The sequence below is a fragment of the Indicator indicator genome, chromosome 9 (assembly GCF_027791375.1).
Source record: "Indicator indicator isolate 239-I01 chromosome 9, UM_Iind_1.1, whole genome shotgun sequence".
In the NCBI taxonomy this organism is placed as follows: domain Eukaryota; kingdom Metazoa; phylum Chordata; class Aves; order Piciformes; family Indicatoridae; genus Indicator; species Indicator indicator.
Window position 1 is genome coordinate 29,720,497 of NC_072018.1, and position 25,829 is coordinate 29,746,325.

Genomic DNA, 25,829 nt, shown 5'->3' on the forward strand with positions numbered 1-25,829 from the left:
TAAAAGCTATCTCCCAAGAGAGAATTCAATTATTATTATTATTTTATTATTATTATTTTAAATAGTTTAAGCTACCTCAGCTGTTAAACACAATCAAAGCAGAAAAGAACCGACTGCTTAATTTTATTTAATATTTAATCAGAAAATTTTATCTACAATAATTGACAGAGCCCTCCCCCCCTCCCATTCTTCCCCCTAAAAATTATTGCAGGGTTGGTTTGTTTTCCCCAAAACTGTTCTTGTCTCGTTGTTGGTGTTTTTTTTTTTTAAATCATTTTGTGGTTTTTTTTTTTTTTATCCTCCTGTTGTATTATACACAATGGAACCCCCTCTCCCACACCCCCACACTCCCCTTTCCCCTTTTCGCTCAGAGGCTTGAAACCAGCATAAAACATGGGGGAAAAAAAAAAACAACCTGTGGGTCAAAATACTCTTTTTTTTTTTCTTTTTTTTTTCTCTTTTTTTTTTTTTTTGTCTCTTTTTTGTTTGTTTGTTTTTCTTTAAAACCGACAAACTCACGATTGCTAGAAAAAGCTGATTGTACGCACAAGCGGGCTGGGGGCTGAAGGGGGGGGCGGGGGGGTTTGTTTTAAGCGACAATAAAAAATAAACCACAACCACCGGCGGTTTCCCACCCGACTCCAGCGCCGCTCCCCTTCCGTGCCCCGCGCCGAGACGTGATCAGTGACAGATCCAGCTGAAACTGAGCTTGCTCTTCCTCCTCCTCCTTTTTCCTCCTCCTCCTCCTGCCGCCGCTGCAGTTCTCCAGCTGCCTTCTCCCCCTCCCCGCCTCCCCCTCTCCCTCCCTCTCCCCTCCCCTCCCCCCGCCCAGAAACCTTCCTCCGGATTGAAGAAGCCAGCTCAATGATTTACAAAAATAAGAAATCCTCTGTAATTTTGGCTCGAGAAACCGACTTGTCCCGCCTCGGCGCCTCGCCGACATCCAGCGCTTTTAGAAAATAAAACTGGGGAGGGGGGGGGGGGGGGGGGAACAAAGGGGGAGGAAAAACGGGGGGGAGGTAAAAAATAATTAAAAATTGGGAGGGGGAAAGGAAGAGAAAAGGAGGAGTGAAAGGAAAAGAAACAGGGAAAGGGAGGAAAAAGGAAAAGGGGGGAAAGGAGGGAAAGAGAGGAAAAAATTAGAAAAGGGAGAAAAAAAAGGAGGGAAATGGAGGGGAAAAAGGTGAAAAGGGGAAAAAGGAAGGGAAAGGAGTAAAAAAAAAGGAAAAAGGGGGGAAAAGGAGGGAAAGGGGGGAAAGAGAAAAGGGAGGAAGAAGAGGAGAAAAGGAGGGAAAAAGGAGGGGAAGGGAGGATAAAAAGGAGGGAAAAAGGAGGGGGGAAAGGGAGGAAAAAGGAGGGGAAGGGAGGAAAAAAGGAGAAAAGAGGAAAAAATGAAAGGGAGGAAAAAAGGAGGAAAGGGGGAAACGTGGGATAAGGAGGGAAGGAAATAAGAGAAAAAAAGGTAAAAATAAGGAGGGGAAAGGAGGAGAAAAGAGACTAAATGAAGGAAAGGAATAAAGGAGAAAGAAATGAAAAAGAGGCAAAAAGGAGAGAAGGGAGGTGGAAAGGGAAAAGAGGGAAAAGTGAATAAAAGGGAAAAAATGGAAGAAAGAAAAAAAGGAGGGAAAAGGGAGAAAAAAAATGAGGAAAAGGGGAAATAAAAAAGGAAAACCAAGAGGGATGCAAGGACATAAGTAGAAAAAAGGGGGGAAAAAAGGAAAGGGTAAAGAAATAAAAACGGAGGGGGGGAAAAAAACCCCAACACCCTCCCCCCCCTAATAAAACACCCCCCCCCCCCGTTTTGCTCCAAACACTACGAGCTGAAGAATGGCTGCGGGTTTGAGATATCAAAAATCTCAGAAAAATATATAATATATATATTTATATATCTCTGTACGTCTTCTTATTTAAATTTCACATTCCTCGCAAAGCGATTATTCAGTCAGTAGCTGCTGAAGAAGGCTCTTCTGCTGGCCCGGCGGCGGCGGCGGCCCGGCGGCGTTTTTCGGGGTGCCCAAAGGAGCCGGCGGGTTGAGGTAGGGGTCTCCTACCAGATTCACTGTACACTGTACGTCGGCAAAGACCTGAACCTGTTGTACCTGCTGGGACACAAAAGAGAAGAGGGGATTTAGCGGGGCCGGGGCAGGGGCCGGCGGCGGCGGAGCTGGGTACTACGTGAAGTGGAAACTCACTAGAGACTTCCTCTAGTCTGGAGCCACCCCAGAGAAGAACTCTTCTGTCTTCTTGTCCTACAAAAAGAAAACCGCTGCAACTCATTCGGCTCTGCGAGGTTCAGAACGTTGCTCATCCAAAAGAAAAAAAAAAAAAAAGAAAAAAACCCAAAAAAAACCCCAAAAACCAAAAACCCACAAAAAGACCCCCAAAAAACAGGGAAAAAAAGTGGATTTGGGGGTGAGGGTGGGAAAAAACCCCCAGCCTGGCTTTCCCCTGGTGAAGGGGAGCCGTGGTGTACTGCTTGTGGGGTCATATTGGTGGTGAGCGAGGTCCGGCGCGGCTGGTGTCTTGGAGGTGCTGCCGACGTGTCCCTAGGGAACCAAGGGATGAAGCGAGGCTGCGGGGGAGGGGGAGGCAAGGCCGTGACGCTGGGCGGGTGTTGGATGAGGTGGGGATGAACTGGGTCGTGCCCGGGAGGCATCGGCGCCGGCGGGCGGCTAGGAACGTTTTGGTGGAGCTCGGTGCTGCGCGGAGGGGCAGGCAGCAGTCGGCAATGCTGGTGCTGCCCTCGCAGTCTCCCTCAGCCAAATCTCCAAATTAACGCTGGTGGCACAGGGGCCATCGGCCTCTCCTATGTTGGCCTTGCCTAGAAAAGAAACCCTCCCGCTGGCTGTCAGCCCGTAGCCGGGACGAGGGGCTCCCATTAGTGTTTCCAGCCCAGCCGCAGCCTCGCTGCTCTTCGGCGGCAGCAAGGGGGCCGACAGTGCCCCCGGCGGCAGGACAAGCTTTGATGCACAGAGGGTTTGCGAGCAGTGCCGGCGGCCCCGCGGGCTGGCCATCACCCAGCGAAGGTGGGACCACAGTGGCTTCAACCCAACCCTGCAAACCAGGGCTGGCCCCAGTGGGAACCAAGCGTGCTGAGCTGGTCCGGCCAGCGATGTTCAGCCTTTTAGTTTTGGGGGGTGGAACCCGTCAAATTCCTCCAGGTACCTGAGGTGTGCTTAGCAGTTTCTTACTGACCTGCGCCCCATCTGCTTCTGTTTTCAAAAGGTCAGTGGAGGAAAGCTGGTTGCAGTAAAGGCCCGCGGGTCTCAGCGCTGGGTCATTTACCTGTCAAAAGCAAGATCCAGGCTCAGCTGGGGCTCCTGGATGCCACAGGTGGTACTCACTGCCCTCTCAACCTGAGCTTTGGGGGGGTTGGGGAGGGGACACTCACGGATGGGGGACTGTGCTGCCAGCATTGTCCCGGGGCTATGAGCTGCAGTTTTAGGGCATTGGTGGGGAAACCAAATGGGCAGCTGGGACCTGTTTCACCTTTCTCCACACCCCCTGCACCTTTGCCTGGGGCTGCTACTAGCTCTGGTGGCATCTCACTTCCAGGGAGCGTGAAATGCCACCCAACTGCTCATGAGAGGGGAAAACACCACCAGCTGTCCCACAGGAGGGACCAGTCTCCCTTCTTGCCGAGCCCAATGGCTTCTCTGCAGGGAGGCTGCAATCCCCAACCCACAGTGTCTCATGCAATGCGCCAGGAGCTTAATGGTGCAGAGACAAATGCCAAAAACATTTGGGGCATCTCTGTCTGGCCCAAGAAGGTCCTCACCAAAGGGCTGGAACTGTGGAAAGCTCCCATATCCAACCACCCCCAGCTTTCACAGCTCCCTGGGGACGCTGGGCTACAAACAAGGGCTGTAGGTGCTGGAGGTGCTCATCTGCACCCCACTGAGAACACACAGGACACCCTAAGATGCTGGTGGCCCTGGGCTCAAGCACAGTGGCAATGCCAGTGTAGGCAGCCAGACAGGCTTTGGACACTGGTACACCCACCCAGGGCCAGAGAAGCAAATATTGAACCCTGGGGAGCTGGCTGATGATCCTGGGAGCAGGGATGGTGTGGCACTGACCTGCTCTGAGCACATGGAGTTCATCCCAGGCATCTGCAGTGAGTTCATTTGCATCTGTCCAGCCATGGGGTTCATGTTCTGGACGTTGGTGTTTCCACCCGCCATGGAGACGGTGATGCTCATGTTGTTGTACATGCCCTGCTGAGCAGGAGCCACCTGGCTCTGCCCTGCTTGGCTGAATACACTGAAAGAGAGAAGAAAAGCATCACCGGGGTGTCCCTGGTGCTGGGAGGCACATGCTGAGCCCCTTTAGGTGGCCCGAGCTGTCACAGCAGCTAGCCTGGCTCTTGGTGACCACCAAGACCACTGATGGTGTGGGTGGAGCCCTGCCAGTCCCTGGGGACAGCAGGAGGGACAAGGAGGCATTCGAGGGGCTGCCTGCAGCAAGGCTTAACCAACGTGGATGGTGGCTGCTGTGGGAACCATCTACCCTTCACTCCTGCTGTAGGAGGCTCCTGGGTGTGATGGGTGAGAGCAGGAGAGACACCAGCACCAAGTGAGGAATCGTTACAGCCCTTTCAGCTGGATTAAGGGTCACTCAGATGCAAAGTCCTGGTCTGTGTGACACCACCCTTCTGTGCTCTTTCCAGTGCCCTCAACACCCAGCCACCCCCACTTCTTCTGCACGCAGTCAGGACAGCTCTCCATTGCAATGTGAGGTGAAGCATCCCACCTCCAACAGTTCCCATCTGCCCCCACACAGCCCAGGTAACCTCCTGCTCTGTACTGCTTGACCAGCACAGGTTAGTTGAGCTACCTGGACAGACCCAAGACACTAAGCATGGCACACCCTAGGTGAGCTTTTGGTTGTGTTTTTTTTTTTTTTCTCTTTTTTTTTTCTCCCCAATTCTGGAGATCTGAGGCTCAAACCTGACTCATGTGAAAAAGGTAGCAAGTCTGATGACTCTTTCCATTTACTTCTCTAAGTCACAGTTGGACACATCTTAAGAGGGTCATGCAGTGACCTGGGACTGCTGGTTTTGGCTCAGGTTATTGTCATGCTTCCTAATCCCACTTCCAGCAGTCGTTTAATTACAAGCCAAAGACCTGCTTCATGTCCTGCTTCAGGTCCCCCTCAACATGTACTCATTCATATAAACACTGTGAGCTTCTGGCTGCCTCTGAGCTGAAGTGAAGATGAGGACATGTGTTGATGGTGACCTCTGGAGGACTCCAGGGCAGAACACAGCCTGAGCTCAGCATGTGTCCTCAGCTACAGACCTGCCAGCACCCTTCCAGTGGGACCATCACCTCAGGGTCACCTTCTCTGTATGTGTGTGTGACCCGTGTGCTGCAGGCTCTCCCCATCAGGATCTTACTTGCTGTTGCCCATGGCTCCTTGCTGCCAGGTCTTCATGTCCGGCGACTGGTAGCCCGCTGTTGGTGGGGCTGGCTGCAGCATGGGGCTCTGTGAAGGTGGGAGCTGGGGGGACATCAAGGGGCTGCTGGGGCTGAGCGACGGGGCGAAGGCTGGCTCACTCTGCTGACCCATGCCTGGGGAAGGACAGACGGCGTCAGCGCTGCACAGACCTTCACTGGCAGCCCCCATTCCCTCCTTCTCCCCTGCTGGCATCAGATTAGAAGCACCAGCCCTGACTTTCGCTTTCAAGGTCTCTGGTTTTCATTTCAAGCAGCTGCACCACTGCAGTGTGAGTATTTTAGGGATGAAGGAGCAGAGACCCTCTCCTGCCCAGGTGGCTTCTATCATAAAATTGTTTTGGTTGGAAGAGACCTTTACGATCAAGTCTGACCATTAACCCAGGCTTTTCAATCCCTCCAGGGATGTCCAGGACTCCACCACTGTCTGGGCAGCCTGGTCCAGGTCTCAACAACCCTTTCAGGAAAGAAATTGTTCCTTGTGTCCACACTAAACCTTCCAAGGTGCAATTTAAGGCCCTTTCCTCTTGTTCCTTGGGAGAAGAGACCAACCCCCACCTCACTCTAACCTCCATTCAAGGAGTTATGGAGAGCTAGGTCTCCTCTCAGCCTCCTTTTCCCCAGGCTAAACAATCCCAGTGCCCTCAGCTGCTTCTCTCAAGACTTGTGCTCTGGTGTCTTCACCAGATGTGTTGTCCTTCTCTGGACATGCCCCAGCACCTCAATGCTCTTGGAGCGAGGGGCCCAAGACTGAACCCAGTGTTATCTATTACTATTACTATAACCTAAAATTATCTACCACAATCAGCAGATGCTCCTCTTAGCATCTCACCTGCCTGGGAAACAGCCAAGGTTATGATGAGATGATGCCAAAGGAGGTTCCTATGGGCCTACTGCAGCCACACCATAGTTTTCCCTATTCATCAGAGATGTCCACCTTGCTGTGTCCCCACACTGATGCTTGAACCTGAAGACCTTCTAGACGCTGCCTGCCTGCATGCAACTCTGCACTGACTCACCCATCTAAACAAGTTTGGTGCCCACCCAAGAGGCAGAAGCTGCCTGCAGCTCATTCCAGCCATCTCAGCAAGGTTTTGGCCTTTTTGGGAGCATATACATACGGTTAAGGAATCACAATTTAGAGGGCTGCCTTGCAGCTTGATTTTTAAGGACAGAGTTGTGACATTATTTTCCCCAATGATACCATTTCTGGGGGGAGATTCAACCAGAAAAGGTCCCCCTGTGAGGTGGAGACCAGAGATGCAGCTTGGATGAGATGGTTGGGGCTGAAGCCCTAAATGATGGGTAAGCAGGGTGTGGCTGCAGCATCCTTGAGGGTCTCAGCTCTGCCCTCTGCCTCTCCTTCCCCACCACTGGGCGGTTTTCCAAGGCACCCAAGGGCTCCACCTACCCGATCCCGAATACTGAAAGATGTTCTGCTGCATCTGCGGGGCCATGCCGGCGCCGAACTGCCCTGCGACGCCTCCCATCATGCCCCTGTTCACCATGCTGCTGCGGTTGCCCAGCGCCGCCTCGGGGTTGGATGCCAGGGGCGAGAAGGGGCTGGTGGAGGTGGGAGGGTTTCCCGGGCTTGTACCGTAGTTTGGAGGGTAGGGGAACTGCTGCGGGGGCGCCTGGGGCAAGCGAGCGGCTCCAATCTGTACCGGGAGCCCCGTGGAGGGAGGGAGGTTGCTGCCGAAGCTCTGCTGCCGCATCAGGAGGGCTCTCTGCTGCATCAGCTGTCGCTGCCGGTGCTGCTGGCTGTACAGCTCCCGCTGCCGCTGCGCCAGCATCTGGGCGTTGAGGGGAGGCTGCGGGGAAGGAAAGGGACGCCCTGGTTACTAGCGTTGCTCTCCGCTTCTGGCAAATGGCCCCGAAACTCCCCGGCACAGGAGCCATGGGTGACCCCCTGCTGTTCACAGGATGTTAGGGATTGGAAGGGACCTATGAAGATCATCGAGTCCAACCCCCCTGCCAGAGCAGGCCCATAGAATCCAGCACAGGTCACACAGGAACACATCCAGATGGGTCTTGAAGGTCTCCAGAGAAGGAGACTCCACAACCTCTCTGGGCAGCCTGTTCCAGTGCTCTGTGACCCTCACAGTGAAGAAGTTCCTCCTCATGTTGAGGTGGAACCTCCTGTGCTGTAGTTTATACCCACTGCCCCTTGTCCTATCCCAGGGTGCAACTGAGCAGAGCCTGTCCCCTCCCTCTTGTCTCCCAGCCCTCAGATACTTATAAACATTTATTAAATCCCCTCTCAGTTTTCTCTTCTCCAGACCAAAAAGTCCCAGGGCTGGGGTGCCTCGGTTAGTAAGGAAAGCTGGAAAGCCCCTGGAATGCTGCCGCAGGGCAGAGGAGTTGGGAGGTATTAAAGATCAGCCTCTGCACGCACCAAATGGCAAAGCTCCAGGAGCCAGAGCATTCTCCAAGTCACCTAGCTGCTGCCACCAACTACCCTTCTTCTCTGCAGGACCCACATCTTGTGTCCTACCTGGGATGTTCCCACACTTTTGACTCTTTTGGGTTGTGAGATGTTGAAAAACCCCCACCCATCCCACCAGCTTCTCCATCACCAGGGGCCTGTTCCCCATATGGCTGAGCCAGGTGTACTGTAATGAATCACCTTAAAAAGCCTGACAAAGCCATCAGCAGCTGAAATCAGAGCTACACGGGAAAGGGTTTCATCTCCTATCACTAATGATCTCCAGGGCACCTTAGGGATGTCACCACTTGACAAAAAGGCTAAAGGCTTCTCTGAGAAGTGGAATCAAGTCAACAGAACTCAGCTACGCTTTCCAAGTTTTCCTTGTACCCAGCAGATGTTTTATCCACTTTATTAGAAGCCAAATGAGAACTTTAGGAGCGGAGGATTTGCAGGATCATTAAGGAGATTCACTGGAGCTTCTGGTATGTATTTCCTAAAGATCCTTCTCAATTAAACGTGTTAGCACGCTCTCCTTGCAGCAATAACCAAGTATTTATACTTTAAGCAGGTGGAGGAGCTGCAATTGGAGTGAAACAAAAAAACGCAACCCATGGCAGCTTGTCTTGTGGCCACCTCTCCACAAGTGTGAGGATTTTTTTTTCTCTCCCATTAAGGACAGAGAGGAGTGAGCCAGGCTATACTGACAGGGAAGACATGGGGATGAACCGTCAGTTTTTTTCCCAGCTGGAAAACCATGCTGCATCCCCCTTACCTAGGATCAGAGAATTGTTTTGTTTGGAAAAGACCTTTTAAGATCTTCAAGACCAGCCATTAACCCAGCACTGCCAGGTCACCACTTAACCATGCCCTGCAGCACCACATCTACACGGGTTTTCAGTCCCCCCCAGGGGTTGGGACTCCACCACTGCCCCAGGCAGCTTGTTCCAGGGCTTGACCACCCTTTTGGAGAAGAAACTGTTCCTCACGTCCAATCTAAACCTTCCAACTTGAAGTTGTTTTCCCTTGTCCTATTGCTTTTTTCCTGGGAGAAGAGACCAAGCCCCACCTTGCTCCAACCTCCTCCCAGGGAGTTGTAGAGAGTGAAAATGTGTCCCCTGAGCTTTCTTTTCTCCAGGCTTAACACCACCAGTTCCCAGCTGCTCCTCACAAGACTTGTGCTCTAGACCCTTCACCAGCTTTGCTGCCCTTCTTTGGATGCCCTCTAGCACCTCAAAGTCCTTCTTGTGGTGAGGGCCCCAAATCTGATCCCAGGACTCAGGGAGCAGCCTCACACAGCGCTGGGTACCTGTGGTGTGATCTGCTGCTGCATCCCCGCCCGCATGTTGATGCCCACCGGGGAGCTGGCTGCAAACTGGTTGAGGATGGCCTGCCGGTTCTGGTGGAGCAGCTGGAGAGGAGGAAAAACAAAGCCAAGGAGACCTTCAAAATTCTGGCGCAGCAGCTTCCCACCCATCCGACCCCGCCTGTTTGGGATGCGCGGGCTGCAGGCAGCACAGAGGGACTCCCCCTGCCCCCCTTGCCCGTGGCCCCGGGGTGCAGAGGGGGAAGCATTACCTGCTGCTGGCCCTGCAGCCGCTGCTGCAGCTGAAGTCGCAGCTGGTTGGGAGCCGTCGGGGGCCTGTTGAGCGTCTGCCGGGGCTGCATGGCCATGTTGGTGGGGAAGGCGCCGCGGGGCGGCGGGACCTGCACTGGCATGGGTCCAAAGGACGGCTTCTGCCTGACCATGCCGGGGAAAGCACCGGGGAGGTTGGTGGTGGGAGAGGAGGAGGAGTAAGGCTGGGGGTACATGCCGGGTTTCTGCTCCATCATGAGCGGTGGGGTGGCTTGCTGGGGCTGGAACCGCTCCGTCAGGGCTTCCAGACCGCCGCCCTGGGGAAGGCAAAGCGGGAGGAGAATGTCACTTTGGAGCTCCACCAGCACCTGACCTCTGCCCGGAGAGCTCAGAGAGGAGGGAGGATGTGGCTGGCATGGCACAGCTTGCTTGTAAGGATGCTGCTGCCTGTTTATCCTCATCCCTTGCTCAGGGAGGTGATGGGGTCAACGTCCCTGGAGGTGTTTAAGAAGAGACTGGATGAGGCACTTAGTGCCATGGTCTGGTTGATTAGTTAGGGTTGGGTGATCAGTTGGACTTGATGAGCTTAGAGGTCTCTTCCAACCTGGTTGATTCTGTGATTCTGTGTGAGAACTACAACTACATTGAGGAGGGCATTAAATGCCTCCTCCCTAGGGCTTAACAAACCTTGGAAGGACAAAAATCACTGAATCACAGAATGGTTTGGGTAGGAAGGGACCTTGAAATGTCATCTAGTCCAACCCTCCTGCAGGGATATCTTCAAATACCCCACGTTACTCAGAACCCAACCTCACCTGGGAATGGTTCCAGGAATGGGGCTTCTATCACCTCTCTGAGCAACCTAGGCCTGTGTCTCGCTGCCCTCAGTGTAAACAGTTTCTTCCTTCTATCCAGTTTGAATCTCTCCTCTTGTGGTTTAAAACCAACCACCCTTGTCCTGTCAAAAAGTCTGTCCCCAGCTTTCTTACAGGCCACTTTAAGTACTGAAAGGCTGCTGAAAGGAAGGTCTCTCCAGAGCCTTCTCTTTGCCAGACTAAACAACCCCAACTCTCTGATCCTGTGCTCATAGCAGAGGTGTTCCGTCTCTCCAGGCATTTTTGTGGCCTCCTCTGTGCATGCTACGCAGATCCATGTCTCTCTCTCTTGTGCTGGGGACTTCATCTTTTAGCTTGGTTGGGACCAAAGACCAAGGCAAGGCTTTTTCTGGCTCAGGGCTCATCTGCCTGGGCTGGTGGGGGATTGCAGGGTAGATGATGCTGCCTTCCTCTGCCCTCCTCTGCCTTCTTCCGCAGCATCTGCTAGTACTGAGCTCCTCATCTGGGCTTCAAACAGCAGCATGCTTGGTTGGGCAGACCCTAATGGCCAGAGGATCAACCTGCACATGGGAAACAGTTTCTGTTCTCTCTGCTTTCCTGTTTTTTGCAGTCTCAGAAGCTCATCTGAAGGTGTTTCGGGTCCCCAAGAGCACCTTGGACACAGGCCATGCCTAAGGGTGGGAGCCATGGACTCCCAGGACTGAGAGGGCTCATGGGAAAGCACAGCTCTACTCCTATGCTGCTCATGGACACCTCATGCTAGGAAACTAAGAGAGACCTTGTGGTCTAAAGGAGAACCATTCACACACAAACGAGCCATATTACAACAGGGGGTTGATTGCCATGCCAGCAAATCATAAGAACAAGATATTCTGAGCTCCTCTAGCTTGGCTCAGGCAGAGAAATCTGTCACAGAAAAGTGACACCTTGGAGCCAGAATCCTTAATGTGAGTCCCATGGGTTAAAAGGAAGCTGTGTTAAGAGAAACCACACACACACTGCTTCTGGGATTTGGTGAGATGGTGCCCATCAAAGGACTGAGGCTTGAAGGCAGGGATGAGGATATGGGAACAGTATTGAGGAAAAGATATCACTCAGGATCAGTTAAAATTGTGGTGGGAAAAAAGTAAATGGCTTAAGATAAATGAAGATGGAGTTTATCTGGTTCAAAGACTGGATAGCAGGACATAAAGCAGCAGCCTGAGATGGGCAGAAACCACAGACCTGCTGAAACGAAGCTCTATCCCCAAACCACCTAGTTTCCAGTTGCCCCCTGATGAAACTGGGGGCAGATATCTCCAGCATTCCATCTCACTATGTCTGGCAGCATGGAGGAGATGGTGGATTTGGTGGATGCGAGGTCCTAAATGCCAAGAACACATCCTGGAGGGGAACTAGCAACATGTCTTCTTCCCCCATACACCTCTCTGCTGACTTGTTTTTTTCTCTAAAGATGGATTTCCAGCAAATATTTCATGGAACTATTAAAAGTATTTCTGAGGCTCAGCTGAAGCCATGGAAAAAGCCCAAGATTCCCATTAACAAGATGATTCCTTGGATGTGAGCAAAGCTGGATTGGGGTCCAAACATGAGATAATGCCCCCCTGAGCCAGGTGCTTTGTGGCAGGGGAAGCACTGGATTGGTGTGGGGATTCTTGGAAGTTTCAGGTACCATCTCAGGGCATCTCAGTTCAGTGGTTCAGTGCTTCTGGAGTCTATTTGGTGAGGAAAGGGTTGCTGGGGAGCTCTTCCAGCTGAGTCTGCAAAACCCTTGTGAAAACACCGAGCAGTTGCAGCTGCATCTTTGGCAAGAGCATTTCTGATCTTTGTACCAGAGAGGCTGAACTCCCTACCCCTAATCTGCAAGAAAAAAAAAAACCCAGGCAGGTGACGATTTTGAAGGCACAGCCTTGAGAAAAGGGACATGGCAAATAGCTGAGTCAGGAACTGATTCACTGACAGGTCCCCCAAACCGCTGATGAAAAGAGAAACTCTCCCAGTAGCTCAGTGCAAGGCAGCCTGGTGGGGCTGCAGAAGGAGATGTGTCACCTCTGGGCTTAAATAATGCAGGATCAGGCCCAGGGCTCCCCGAGGGATTTGCTCTGAGGAGCTTGTTTCTAAGGAAATACCATTTAATAGAATCATGGAATCATTTTGATTGAAAAAGACCTTTAAGATCATCAGTTCCAACCATTAACCCAGCACTGCCCAGTCACCACTAAACCATGTCCCTCAGCACCGTATCTACACCTCTTTCAAGTCACTCCAAGGGATGGTGACTCCACCACTTCCCTGGGCAGCCTGTTCCAGGGCTTGACAATCCTTTTGGGGGAAGAAATGGTTCCTCATATCCAATCTAAACGTTCCCTGGTGCAACCTGAGGACATTTCCTCTTGTCCTATTGCTTGTTCCTTGCTCCAGCCTCCTTTCAAGAGACATTAGCAGGCTTTTGATTCTCATCATTGTTTTGAAAAAGCGTGTGTGAGTGCTATGGGACACAGAGAAAGAAACCACTCGAAGACAAATCCCAAGGAATCCATCTCATTTTCCATGTCACTTACAGACAGCTTTCTGCCTGCCCCCTGCTGTGTCCCAATATTTAGGAAACCCTGGACCCTTCAGAAGCATCTGCCCCCACTGATATCTGCAAACAGGGAGGCTCCAAGCAGGGCTCAGCTGCAGAAAGCAGGGCACCAGCACTATCCGGGGAAGCGCTGCTAAAAGCAAACCTGATTTATTTTTCTCCCTGTGGTTCAACCCGAGACAGAGGGGCAGCTGCACTGTAAGCCAATCTTGATAGTCAGGGTTTCATACCAGCGAGGCCATTAGATATATTATTAGGCAGCACAACCCAGGCTCAGGAATCCCAGGCTGTGGGATTCCAGCTGGAAGGCTCCTCTGTGCCCTAGTTCCCTCATCTAGTAAGGTGGAGAAGGGGGACACAGCCTTCCAGCTCTCACCGTTACATGAGCTGCTTGGGGCTGAAACTGCTCAGCTGCCTCTTTGCCAGGCTGCTGGTTCTCATGGGGGATTGTGTTTGAAAAGAGGAGAAGTGAGGTATTGTGTTTCACAGGGCTGTTCTCCAGCTGTTTTTTTGGAGGGAGAGGGAACAGCATGGTGTTAAGTATCGTCTCTGATTCTGATGCGCTCGCGTGTTCTCACTCACATCTGGCCTCCTGTTACCAGATGTTGGAAATCCTCCTCCACGCTCATGTCAAACCTCAGCATCTGGCCCTGTGTGTGACCTCCAATGAGTCCCATGAGTGGTTCTCTCTTTACCTGGACCAATTTGTCGATCCCCAGAGCTCGATCCAGCTCAGCCAGCTCCGTCTCGTCTTTGCCGCTGAGGAAGGAGACGAGCTGCTCGAGCAGGGCTTTCTCATCGTTCCGACCCTCCGGTGTGGTGGGAGGACACAGGAGCTCATCCAGCTGTGAGGTGATGCACTGGCTGCAGAAAGAAGAAGCCAAGAGGAGGTATGTTAAGGTTTAGGAAGGAGGCTGAGCTGGGAGACGCTTGAGTGATGCAGCCCCTACAGCCAGGGGCACTCACTCCCACCCTGCTGCATCATGACCCCTGGCTCCAACACTGGCTGAGCCTGCTCAAGCTCAATCCTTGTACCAAACCCTGCTTTGTATAGATTAACCTCTCCATGAAACAAAGCCAGGGCAGCATTCTGGGGAGGTTTGGGAAGAAAACTTTGGTGCTTTTCAGGCTTTGCTCCTACACGACTTTTGGACAGGACAGCGAGAGGCAGAGCATGAAAGCGGGAAGGCTTGGATGGAGCCGGAGCAGCTGGAAGCAAAGCAGCTGGAGGAAGAAAAGGGGAACCTTTGAGCTGCAAAAATCAGATTTCTGCAAAGCTCTCTGAGTATTCTTTGGGAATAAGATTAATATGTAATGAGAGACATTCCAATGACGTGACTAATTGGAGTCAATCGGATTTGCAGGCTCCGAGACGATGAAGAGAGCCGTGGCACATCACGCTCGCAGAGAGGCACAAAGGAGAGGGCTCGAACATGCCAGCGGTTCCCAAGCAGCAGACATGTTTATCCTTTTAGCTCCAGATGAGGACCAGATGTACAGTAAGGAACTGAAGCCAATCTGACCCAGGCTGCTGCAGCCAACACACGCAGCCCAAGCCAGCGAACAGAAACATTTGGCACTGGGGCTTCTTAAATTGCAGAGCGGGACTGGAGAGGGAAGCGAGGAGACAAGAGGTGAAGAGCAGGGCTGGTTTCACTCTGCAGCCACGGTTCCTTCAACTTGCTGCTTCTATCAGACCTGTTGTTTCACTGCCAAGGCCAATGTTTGCTGCACAGACAAGGGGAAGACAGGAATCAGATTGGCATTGTCTCTTCAGCCCATGCTGGACCTCTGCATGGATGGCAAAAGTTGGTTTATAAAGAGATCGTGGGGACAACTCATTCTTTATGTACTAAAGAAACCTCTGTCCAGTCCTGCTTTGCAGCCCAATCCAGTTTGCAGACCCTTCCCCATTCTTCCTCTCCTCCTCCACCACACTAAGGTGGGAGTCAGATGAGTCTCCAGGCAGGTGATGAACGGGCAGAGAAGACCTTGGACCCTATGCATCACATCCCCACGTCAAAGGTTTTCCACCTACCACAACCCTTCAGGGTTTTTTTGAGATGAAAGCTGTGATGCAGTGAGATGAAAGCTTCTGCATGCAGTGAGGAGAAGAAATTCAGCTATTGGCAGAGATGGCATCAAATGGTGCTTAAGGTCCTGTAAAACATCTCCCTGGCATGGTCTTCACGCGCTGCTCCAAAAGGCTGCAGGTCTCCAGCCTGGCACAGATATCCTTGGAACCTCAGGCATCTCAGATGGCACTGGGTGCCAGCACTAAGGCAACTGAATCAAGCCCTGGGAGGCATATTTGACCTTGAGGTATTAGAGAAGCACGTGTGAGAACGGTGACCTGACTTGCTTTGAGAAGCCTTGGACCTGGCCCAAGGCCTTCCTCTGCTGTGGAAGACACAAGAGCACTTATGCTTAGGACATGAAAGTGGGGATGTTGGCATCATCTCACTTCAGCAGGAGACCCTGAGCATCTTCCCAGCTGGAGCACATCCGCAGGTCTTGAGGATCAAAGTCCAGAAGCTTCTCCCCAGCAGGATCTCTTCTCTCAGCTGCAGTGGAAGTGGGCTTTTGGACTCCATCACCACACCACTAGATGGAAGTGGTCAGACTCCATCAGGATGATGCCAAGGCAGGTATCACCCATGATGCTCCATCAGACCTATGGTTACTGAAGATTCCAGAGGGAACTGAACCGGGAGCCAGCTCCTTCCAGTGTTGCTTCTGCCCACCACCTCTGGTAGGAACCACTTGTGCCTGGAGTCCCTAATTCAGGAGGAGCAGAGACTCACCAGGACGAGCAGGCCTCTACCTCTCCTCTTGCTGTCATCTTGTGGCCTTGGTCCACATGTTGGCTCTGCTGGTGGCTCTACCATGTGGGAAGCCCAACCTTGCTGTAGGGAGCTGATGTGAAAGTCCCCACCACGTAGCATGGTGTTCCTTACTTTCTCCCTGCTCAGTGCCAATAAAAATCAAAGATGACCTTCTGAAACCTATGCAGGCTGCAATATTAAGGTGTGCTTAAAACCATCACTTTCCAAAGGCAGAGACTGTGTGAGATTTGTTACCTCCACATCTCACCAGGCTTTGGGCAGATGCCACTGCTCCACTAGTCTAACTTTGTCTCCTGAAAACTACCTGAGGTGTTTTTCCCACCTGAGGACTCAGGAGATGCTGCTGCCAAACACTTCTCTCCTTGACACCCATGCAGGTCCCAAGTCTTCCATGCTAACCTGCATCCTCACTCAATCATCCTGCTGAGGAGGCTGAGACAGAAGCAAATCCAGCTCCCTTCTTCCCAGCTGTGCTGGCTGGGGACACAAAGACATCTCCAGCCAGCCAGACCCACTCAGTGCTGGCAGCACAAGGCTGCTGAGTGAGGTAAGGTCATTTTGACCCCAGAAGCAGCATTTTAAGGAACATTCATCCCTTCAAACACAGACTGATTTTTGAGCAGCTCTGCCCTTAACCAAGAATGCCCCACAGATTTTATCTCCACAAAACGGTGACACCAGCAAGTGGCTTCCTTGTGGCAAGGGCTTGGGCTGATTAAATCCCAATTAAGCAGGGATTTGTTTTATCTCCCATCTCTCCCAAGAAGTAAGAGGCTAAGTCTTGACAGCAGAAGGCCCAAGATCCAGTTGCAGTAACTCTCTTCCTGTGCTGAGCGAAGAGCTTTTAGAAATTAATCCACATTTAGCCTCTACAGAAAGATATTTGGCTTCCAGCTTGCTCAAATCCAACTCTTAGATGTGTCTTCTTCAGGACTGCAGAACAGAGACTCTGCTCATCTGCTAAGGACTTTAATTAATAGAGGAGACTCTGCCTCTCCACAAAGCAGAGCAAGGCTTTGGCAAGAAGATCACAGAATCATAGAATGATTGGGGTTGGAAGGGACCTCTGGAGATCATCTGGTCCAACCCCTCTGCTAAAGCAGGGTCACCTAGAGCAGGTTGCATGGGATAGCATCCAGATGGGTTTTCAATGACTCCAGAGATGGAGACTTCACCATATCTCTCAGCAGCCTGTTCCAGTGCTCTGCCACCCTTAAAGTTAAAAAGTTCCTCCTCATGTTTGGATGGAACTTCCTACGCTCAAATTTGAGCCTGTTACCTCTTGTCCTGTCACTGGGCAGCGCTGAAGCAAGACTGGCCCCATCCTCCTGCCACCCACTCTGTAAATATTCATGAGCATTGAGAAGATCCCCTCTCAAGTCTTCTCTTCTCCAGGCTAAAATGCATCAAGTCCCTCAGCCTTTCTTTGTTAAGTCCCCTAATCATCTTCATAGCCCATTGCTGTGCCTTCTCAAGCACTTCCCTGTCCTTCTCACACTGGAGTGGCCCAGGATTCCAGATGAAGCCTCACAAGTGTAGAGAGGGAGGAGAACCTCCCCCTCAACCTGCTGTCCACACTCTTCTTGATGCACCCCAGGATGCCATTAGCCTTCCTGGCCACAAAGCCACATTGCTGGCTCATGGTCATTCTGTTGTCCCCCAGCACTCCCAGGTCTTTTTCCACAGGGCTGCTTTCCAGCAGCTCAGGCCCTAACCTGTGCTGATACCTGGGTCCTACACCTCCCGAGGTGTCCCTTGTACACTTGTCCTTCTTGAACTTCCTAAGTTTACTCTCTGCCCCACTCTCCAGCCTGTCCAGGTCATGCTGGATGGCAGCACAGCCTGATTGCCTATCAGCCACCCCTCCCCTCCTTTTGCTGTCACCAGCTAACTTGCTGAGGGACACTCTGTCCCTTCATCCAGGTCACTGATGAATACTCAGCAGGACTGGACCCAGTCCTGACCCCTGTGGGACACCATCTGTTATGGACCTCCAACTAGGCTTTGTGCCACTGACCACAACCCTCTGAGCTCTCTTATCCAGTTCTCAATCCACCCCACTGTCCATCCATCTAACCCACACTTCCTAAGCTTGCCCATGAGGCAAGTCTGTGCCTGTGAGATCAGAGATGCAACAGTTTTTATCTGAAGCCAAGCACAGGGGCACTGCAAAGAGCTGCAATGACATCAAAAGACAAAATTGTTCTGTGGTTCTCCAGATCCCACCACTGCCCACAGCCAGATGTGATGCTGAAGAACACCAACCCAAATACTGGCACTGGCAAGGATCACTGGGGACTTCCATCAACCTTGGCTCTGCCATGGATATAGAATGATAGAATTAAAGCATCGTTCTAGTTGGAAGAGACCTTCCACTGCAAGGTCTCCACTAAACCATGTTCCTCAGCACCACATCTACACAGCTTTTCAATCCTTTCAGGGATGGGGACTCCACCACTGCCCTGGGCAGCCTCTTCCAGGACTTGACAACTCTCTTGGGGAAGAAATCGTGCCTCATGTCCATCCTAAACCTCCCCTGGAACAACTTGAGGCCATTTCTTCTTGTCCCATCACTTGTTCCTTGGGAGAAGAGACTGACCCCCACCTCACTACAACCTCCTTTCAGGGAGTTGTAAAGAGCAAGAAGGTCTCACTTCAGCCTCCTTTTCTCCAGACTAAACACCCCAGTTCCCTCAGCTGCTCCTCACAAGACTTGTGCTGTAGAGCCCTCATCAGCCTGGTTGCTCTTCTTTGGACACCCTCTAGCACCTCAATGTCCTTGGAGTGAGAGGCCTCCAAAACTAAACACAGTACTCAAGGTGTGGCCTCAGCAGTGCTGAGCACAGGGAGACAATCCTTGCCCTAGTCCTGCTGGCCACACTATTGCTTATCCAGGCCAGGATGCTGTTGCCTTTCTTGGCCACCCAGGCACACACTGGCTCCTCTTCAGCAGGCTGTTGACCAGTGACCCAGGTCCCTTCCACCAAGCAGTTTCCAAGCATTCTTCCCTAAGCCTGGAGCATTCACAAGGTTGTTGTGACCCAAGTGCAGGCCTTGACACTTGGCTTTGTCAAACCTCATACCAGTGGTCTTGGCCCATGGATACAAGCCTGTCCTACCCTCATGCAGATCAACACTCCCACACAGTGTGATGTCATCTGCAAAATATATGGGATTATTCAGGTTCAGATGTACCCTGGATGTCTTCCCCCAGCCCACCTTCCTTGTCTATTCTCAGGCTTGTCCCTAGAGAGGTAACAGATGTCCTTACATGCATCACAGCACCCTACACAACCCAGGTCCCAACACTTGGGTTCAGCAGCAAGTGTTGTTGCTGTAGGGTGATGTGCTATTGTGCCCATCTCAGCCTGCACTTGCAAGGTTTCCAGACAGGTAAAGACACATCTCTGACATCCCAATGTCCTCCTGGAAGAGGTGGGGAAGCCACCCAGCCCCATGGAACTTACTCTTCAGGTTTATTCAGCGTGCCTCGATTCATGGCTGCCATGCTGTTATCCGTCCAGGGGATCTGCTCCCCCATTCCTGGCTGTCCAAACTGGTGGTCTTGTACCCCCATCTCCAGCTCAGGCATTCCTAGGGGGAAAAGGAGGATGGGGAGAGGAGATGTTAGCATGTGGGAAGGCCAAGGGATGCTGCTGGAGGGGAACAGGCAAGCTCAGAGCACAAGATATCAACTGTGTCCTAAGCCATCTGTGAAACAGAAGCCAAGATTCATCAGTTAGGGCTGTTTGCAACCCAAAGTTACAGATTTCAGGTGGAGTTTCCTAAGCAGGAAATTCTGTGTGAACATCTAGGCAGATCTAGGCAGATCCTGCAGGCACAGCAGATAGAGGTGACCCTCTCTGCTCCATGTATGCAAATACTATTAAAAGGTTTCCCTTTCAGCATGTTTCTAGCAAGATTTTCCAAATTTCATGAAGTTAGAAGGTTCCTCTTGAAGAAAAATAGTTACTACCAGAGATTTCATGTGCACTTGCAGCCCAGAAGCTGTCTCCTGGGCTGCATTCAAAGCAGCATGGCCAGAAGGTTGAGGGAGGAGATTCTGTCCCTATGCTCTGCTCTGGTGAGCCCCCACCTGGGGTGCTGTGTCCAGCTCTGGGGTCCTCAGCATAAGAGAGACATGGACCTGTTGGAGTGGGTCCAGAGGAGGCCACAGAAATGATACAAGGGCTGGAACCCCTCTGATGTGAGGACAGGTGGAGGGAGTTGGGGTTGTTTGGCCTAGACAAATCAAGTCTCTAGGGAGACCTTCTTGTGGCCTTTCCGTATTTCAAAGGGACAGTTAGAAAGATGGGGACAGCCCTTTTCACAGGGCCTGGTGTGACAGGACAAAGGGTGATGGTTTTAAATTAAAAGAGGGGAGATTCAGACAAGAGAGAAGGAGTAAACTGTTTATACACTGAGGGTGGGGAGATCCTGGCCCAGGTTGCCCAGAGAGGTGGTAGAAGAGGCATCTCTGGAAACATTCCAGGTCAGGGCTCTAAGCAGCCTGCTCTAGGTGAAGATGTCCCTGCTGGGTGGTTGGACTAGATGGCCTTTAAAGGTCCCTTCCAACCTAAAGCATTCTGTGATTCTATGACTTTAGCTCCAAAAAGAGGCCACACCCATTAGCATTTTCTGCCTCTCTTCTGGAGAAAAGTTCATTTGGAGAGGGAAAGAAGCCAATGCAATTACATTAGGTTGTAGAAGAACTTGGAGCCCAAGCTCAGGACGGAGATTTATGAGGTTAGAGCCTTTACGTCATCCCCATTGGAAAAAGGAATTGGGACTGAAGTTCAAACAGCATCTCAGCTAAACCAGCCCATGGAGAACCTGGGAGGGGGGAACTGGAGGGGTAAGCACATTTCTGGAGGAGGTGGCATCTCTGCCACGTTGAGATGTGCTTTCAGCAGCCACTCCTATGCCAAAACCTCAAGTTTCTAAGAGAAGTGCTGATGAAGGCAGCTGCTAAAGATAAAAATCTCTCTTGGATCCTGATGGTGCCAGCAGCAGCCATGGCAGCTCCAGCCAGGGCAAATAGGCACAGTCTGAATGCAGCCCATTCCCAGTCAGTCCAAAATGGTCCCCAGGCTTGTTGAAGCTGAAGATCATGGATTTTCTCAAGTAGAGCATCATTTACTAGGGTGTAGGTGACCCTCCTCATAGAACCATCAAATAATTAAGGTGTGAAAAGACCTCTAAGATTATCAAGTCCACCTGTCAACACAAAATCATCATGCCAACAAAACAATGTCCTGCAGTACCATGTCTACACTTTTTTTGGACACTCCCACAGGTTTTTTTCGCTCCACCACTGCCCTAGGCAGCCTGTTTCCATGCTTGAACACTCTTTCAGTAAAGAATTTTTTTCCTAATTCCCAGCCTAAACCTCCCTGGTGCAACTTCAAGCCACTTCCTCTTGTCCTATCACTAGTAACCTTGGAGAAGAGACCAACACCCACCTCACTTCAACCTCCTTTCAGGGAACTGTAGAGAGTGAGGTCTCCTCTCAGTCTCCTTTTCTTCAGGCTAAACAATCCCATTCCCTTACCTGCTCCTCACAAGACTTGTTCTCTAGACCCTTCACCAGCTTTGTTGCCCTTCTCTGCTCAGTGTCCTTCTTGGAGTGAGGGGCCCAAAACTAAACCCAGGATTCAAGGTATGGTCTCACCAGGACTGAGTACAGGGGGACAATCCCTGCCCTACTCCTGTTGGCCACACTATTGCTGATCCAAGCCAGGATGCTGCTGGCCTTCTTGGCCACCTGGGCACGCTGCTGGCTCATCTTCAGCTGGCTGATGACAAACAACCCAAGGTCCTTTTCTGCCAGGTAGTTTCCAGCCACTCTTCCCTAAGCCTGAAGCATTCACAGGGTTGTTGTGACCCAGTGCAGGACTCAGCACTTGGTCTGGTTGAACCTCATCCCACTGGCTTCAGCCCATTGATCTGGTCTGTCCAGGTCCCTCTGTAGATCACACAGAATCAGCCAGGTTGGAAGAGTACTCTAAGCAAGCTCATCAAGTCCAACTGATCACTCAACCTTAACTAACCAACTAAACCATGGCACTAAGTGCCTCATCCAGTCTCTTCTTAAACACCTCCAGGGACGTCGACCCCACCACCTCCCTGGGTGGTCCATTCCAATGGGCAATCTCTCTTTCTGTGAAGAACTTGTAAGATCAAGCCTAAACTTCCCCTGGCACAACTTGAGACTGTGTCCTCTTGTTCTGCTGCTGGTTGCCTGGGAGAAGAGACCAACCCCCACCTGGCTACAACCTCCCTTCAGGTAGTTGTAGACAGTCGTAACGTCTCCCTTGAACCTCCTCTTCTCCAGGCTAAACATTCCCAGCTCCTTCAGAAGCTCCTCACAGGGCTGTGTTCCAGACCCCTCATCAGCTTTGTTGCCCTCCTCTGGACACGTTTGAGCAACTCAACATCTTTCTTGAACTGAGGGGCCCAGAACTGGACACAGTTGAATCCTTCCAACCCTCCAGCAGATCACCACTCCCACGTGACTCGGTGTCGTCTGCACTCTTGCTGAGGGTGCCCTGGGTCCCCCTGTCCTGATCACTGAGCAAGGAAGCCTTAGTGCAGGCTGGAGAAGGGTGAGGGGGACAGCTGGCCATGGCTGTACATACCTGTGTCAGGTGGGAAGGGGTTTGGCGCAGTCACTGTGCCCCTGCCCTGCTGGGACTGGCCGCGGGCGTGGGGGCTGCTGCCATTGCTGGCAGGGCAAGGGACCTGCCTCAGCTGTGCTGGCTCCAGCGTGTCGCAGAACTCGAAGGGGGCCCGGCCAGCCTGCACGCCCTGCCCGCTGCTCATGGCTGCAGATTCAGGAAACCACAAAAGAACGACAACAACAACAAAAAAGCACAAGTCAGATCTCTGCCCAGGGCTCCCTGCTCCACCAGCACTCAGTAGGTTCCCTGCCCTGCCATGAAGGGAGCCAGCATCAGTAAGTCTGGAGGGTGAGAAGGAGTGGGATGTCACCTGGCCTAAAGCTAAAGGCTCAGGTCCATGGGTGACTTGGTCACCTGTCACCACTCTAGGGAAGCAGCCCCAGGATCACATGCAATAGGTGATGGTGACAACAGTACCTGGGCAGCACCACGGCTCCTAGATGTTAGGGAGCCATCCCTAGATGGTTAGGGAGCCAGGTTGGCACACAAAACCTAGCAGCTGGAGTTTAAAATAATCAGCTGGGCATAAAAATTAATCAGTTGGACATAAGAAAAGCAGGAGGGATGGGGTCTGCATCCACCTAATGCACAGAGGGTTTGAACACAGCTAAGGCAAGGGTATCAGTGCATTACATAATCACAGAATCCCAGCATGGTGGGGTTGGAGGGGACCTCTGGAGATCATCTAGCACAACCCCTCTGCTAAAGCACAGTCACCCAAAGCAGGTTGTATCCAGGTGGGTTTGGAGTCTCTCCCAAGAAGGAGACTCCACAACCTCTAAGCTCAGTGTAGCCACGTCAACCAGGCTCTGCTCCCTCCTGAGTGACCCTGGCACAGAAGCCAGGTCCTGCTGTCTGTGGCAGCAAGAGGGAAGCCCTCAGCAGTGATGATGTCCTTCCTCTGCAGCTCTCACCTGGCTGGCTTTAAATCACTTAAAATCATGTCATTAGGCCTCACATTATTCTTATTTTTATTTAGCTAAGTTTATGCAAGTTCAGCTGCAGTTTGCCCTCACAGACTGAACAGAAAAATGTACGTCAGAGGCAGCCTTGCAAGTGGTGGCCACCAGCCATGGCTGTTAGCAACCTCTCTCCCAGTCAGCAGCACCTCTCAGTCCTTGGGGACCAGCTTATGGGTGCACTGCTGCAGTGTCTGCTCTGGTCTTGCTGGCCACATTATTCCTGATCCAAGCCAGGATGCTGGTGACCTTCTTGGCCACCTGGGCACACTGCTGGCTAACCGTCAGCCAGCTGTCAATCAACACCCACAGGTCCTTTTCCTGTGGGTAGTTTCCATCCACTCTTCCCCAAGTCTGGAGTGCTCATGGGGTTGTTGTGACCCAAGCGCAGGACCCAGCACTTGGCCTTGTTGAACCTCATCCCACTGGCCAATGCACACATCCCACGGGGGGGCTTCCCATCCTCTTACCCACTGTGGGAGGGGAACCACAGGGCTCATTGCCATCAGCCTTGCACTAGCCAGCAAAGGCCAGGTGCTTCAGAACATCACTACAGCCAGATGCAGGGTGGTGATCCCCCATCATGGGCAGAGCTGGAGGAGAGCCTCATTCCCACCCTGTAAGAACCTCGTCTGAGGGATGGACACGTACGGTTGAGTCCTGTGGGGGCTCTGGCAGCGGTGCTGGGCTGCAGGGGGGCTGCCAGCATCTCTGGTTTGACAGCCACTCCGGCCACACCACTCTCATTTCTCTCTGGGCCACACAAGCTGGGCAGTTGAGCTGCCTTCTCCAGCGAGGGCAGGAGCTGGTCCAGCTGCTCCAGTTCCGCAGCAAACTAGGGAAGGAGAAAACCAAAATCACAGTTAAGTGATTGAGCCCAAACACAGCATGAGAGAGACCATAGGCCTCCACAGAATCCCATCATGGTCATGTTGGAAAGGACCTTTGGGGATCATCTAGTACAACCCTCCTGCTAAAGCAGAGTCACCCAGAGCAGGCTGTCCAGGACTGTCCAGGCAGGTTTGGAATCTCTCCAGAGGAGACTCCACAACCTCTCTGTGCAGCCTGCTCCAGAGCTCCAGCACCCCCACAGCAAAGAAGTTTTTCCTCAACCTCAGACGGAGCTTCCTGGCTTCCAGTTTGTGCCTGTTGCCCCTTGTCTTGTTGCTGGGCATGAATGAAAAGAGTCTACCCCTACCCTTTAGATACTGATGAGTAGTGAGAAGATCTCTTAGTCTTGTCCAGGCTATAAAGCCCCATGTCTCTCAGCCTTTACCCATCAAAGAGATGCCCTTTGGGATCTTTGTAGCCTCCACAGGACTCTCTCCAGTAGTCTCCTGTCTCTCTTGAACTGGGGAGCACAGAACTGGACACAGTACTGTAGATGTAGCCTCACTAGGGCAGAGCAGAGGGAGAGGAGAACCTCCCTCAACCTGCTGGCCCAAAATCACAAAATCATTTCAGCTGGAAAAGACCTTTAAGATCATCAAGTCAACCATTATCCAACCTCTGAGTCTGCTGCTAAACCATGCCCCTCTGCACCACATCTCTGCATTCTTAGTGCACCCCAGGAGATCACTGGCCTCCCTGGCCACCAGGGAACATTGCTGCCTCATAGCAGTACTCCGAGGTTCTTCTCCATGGCACTGCTTTCCAGCAGGTCAACCCCTAACCAGTACTACTGCAACCCCCCAACACTGCTCACCCAATCCCTTCACTTGCCAAAACACCCACAAACATCTCACAGGGATGGAGAACCAGCCCCACATCCCTCTGCCTGGCCAGACACAGACCCTGGCGGGACAAGGACTGCCCTCACTCACAGAATCACAGAATCACAGAATCAACCAAGTTGGAAGAGACCTCCAAGCTCATCAAGTCCAACTGATCACCCAACCCTATCTAATCAACCAGACCATGGCACTGAGTGTCTCATCCAGGCTTTTCTTAAACACTTCCAGGGATGTCAACCCCACCACCTCCCTGGGCAGCCCATTCCAATGGGCAATCTCTCTTTCTGGGAAGAACTTCTTTCTAAGCTCAAGCCTCAACCTCCCCTGGCACAGCTTGAGACTGTGTCCTCTTGTTCTGTTGGTGGTTGCCTGGGAGAAGAGACCAACCCCCACCTGGCTACAACCTCCCTTCAGGTAGCTGAAGACAGCAGTAAGGTCTCCCCTGAGCCTCCTCTTCTCCAGGCTAAAGAACCCATGCATGGGTCCCCACTCTGGTCCTCAGCAGCAGCTTGGAGATGCTTGCACTCTGCAATTAGCATAATTATTAATGAGATGTAACCTCCAGCTATTTAAATGGGAGGCAATTTCCTTTGTTGCTGTACATATACTTCTGCTGAAAGGGTAATGATTAAAAATGGGCTTTTCTAAGAAACAGAAATTTTTTTGGCAACAAGTGTCCAAAACTGACACTGGCCTCGGGCATTTTATTCTCCTCAATGGGGTAGTAAAATATC

At 51.9% G+C, this 25,829-nt stretch overlaps 1 protein-coding gene across 3 annotated transcripts in view; it reads right to left on the bottom strand.

Moving 5' to 3' along the window:
- Positions 1-1,934: 1,934 nt before the first annotated feature.
- The window catches only part of NCOA1 (nuclear receptor coactivator 1), a 68,103-nt gene continuing 44,208 nt past the window's right edge, over positions 1,935-25,829 (bottom strand). The window contains exons 11-20 of one of the 3 annotated variants that reach the window (XM_054383398.1): positions 24,014-24,197; positions 19,191-19,317; positions 13,573-13,741; positions 9,460-9,774; positions 9,191-9,292; positions 6,868-7,267; positions 5,399-5,573; positions 4,080-4,263; positions 3,196-3,285; positions 1,935-2,099 (exon numbers count right to left, since the gene is read on the bottom strand). In XM_054383398.1, the coding sequence (XP_054239373.1) occupies positions 1,935-2,099; positions 3,196-3,285; positions 4,080-4,263; positions 5,399-5,573; positions 6,868-7,267; positions 9,191-9,292; positions 9,460-9,774; positions 13,573-13,741; positions 19,191-19,317; positions 24,014-24,197 (1,911 nt within the window). Of the gene's footprint in view, positions 2,103-2,204; positions 2,250-3,195; positions 3,286-4,079; positions 4,264-5,398; positions 5,574-6,867; positions 7,268-9,190; positions 9,293-9,459; positions 9,775-13,572; positions 13,742-19,190; positions 19,318-24,013; positions 24,198-25,829 lie in introns of those variants that run through there. The other 2 variants (XM_054383397.1, XM_054383399.1) reach the window with 2 other exon arrangements.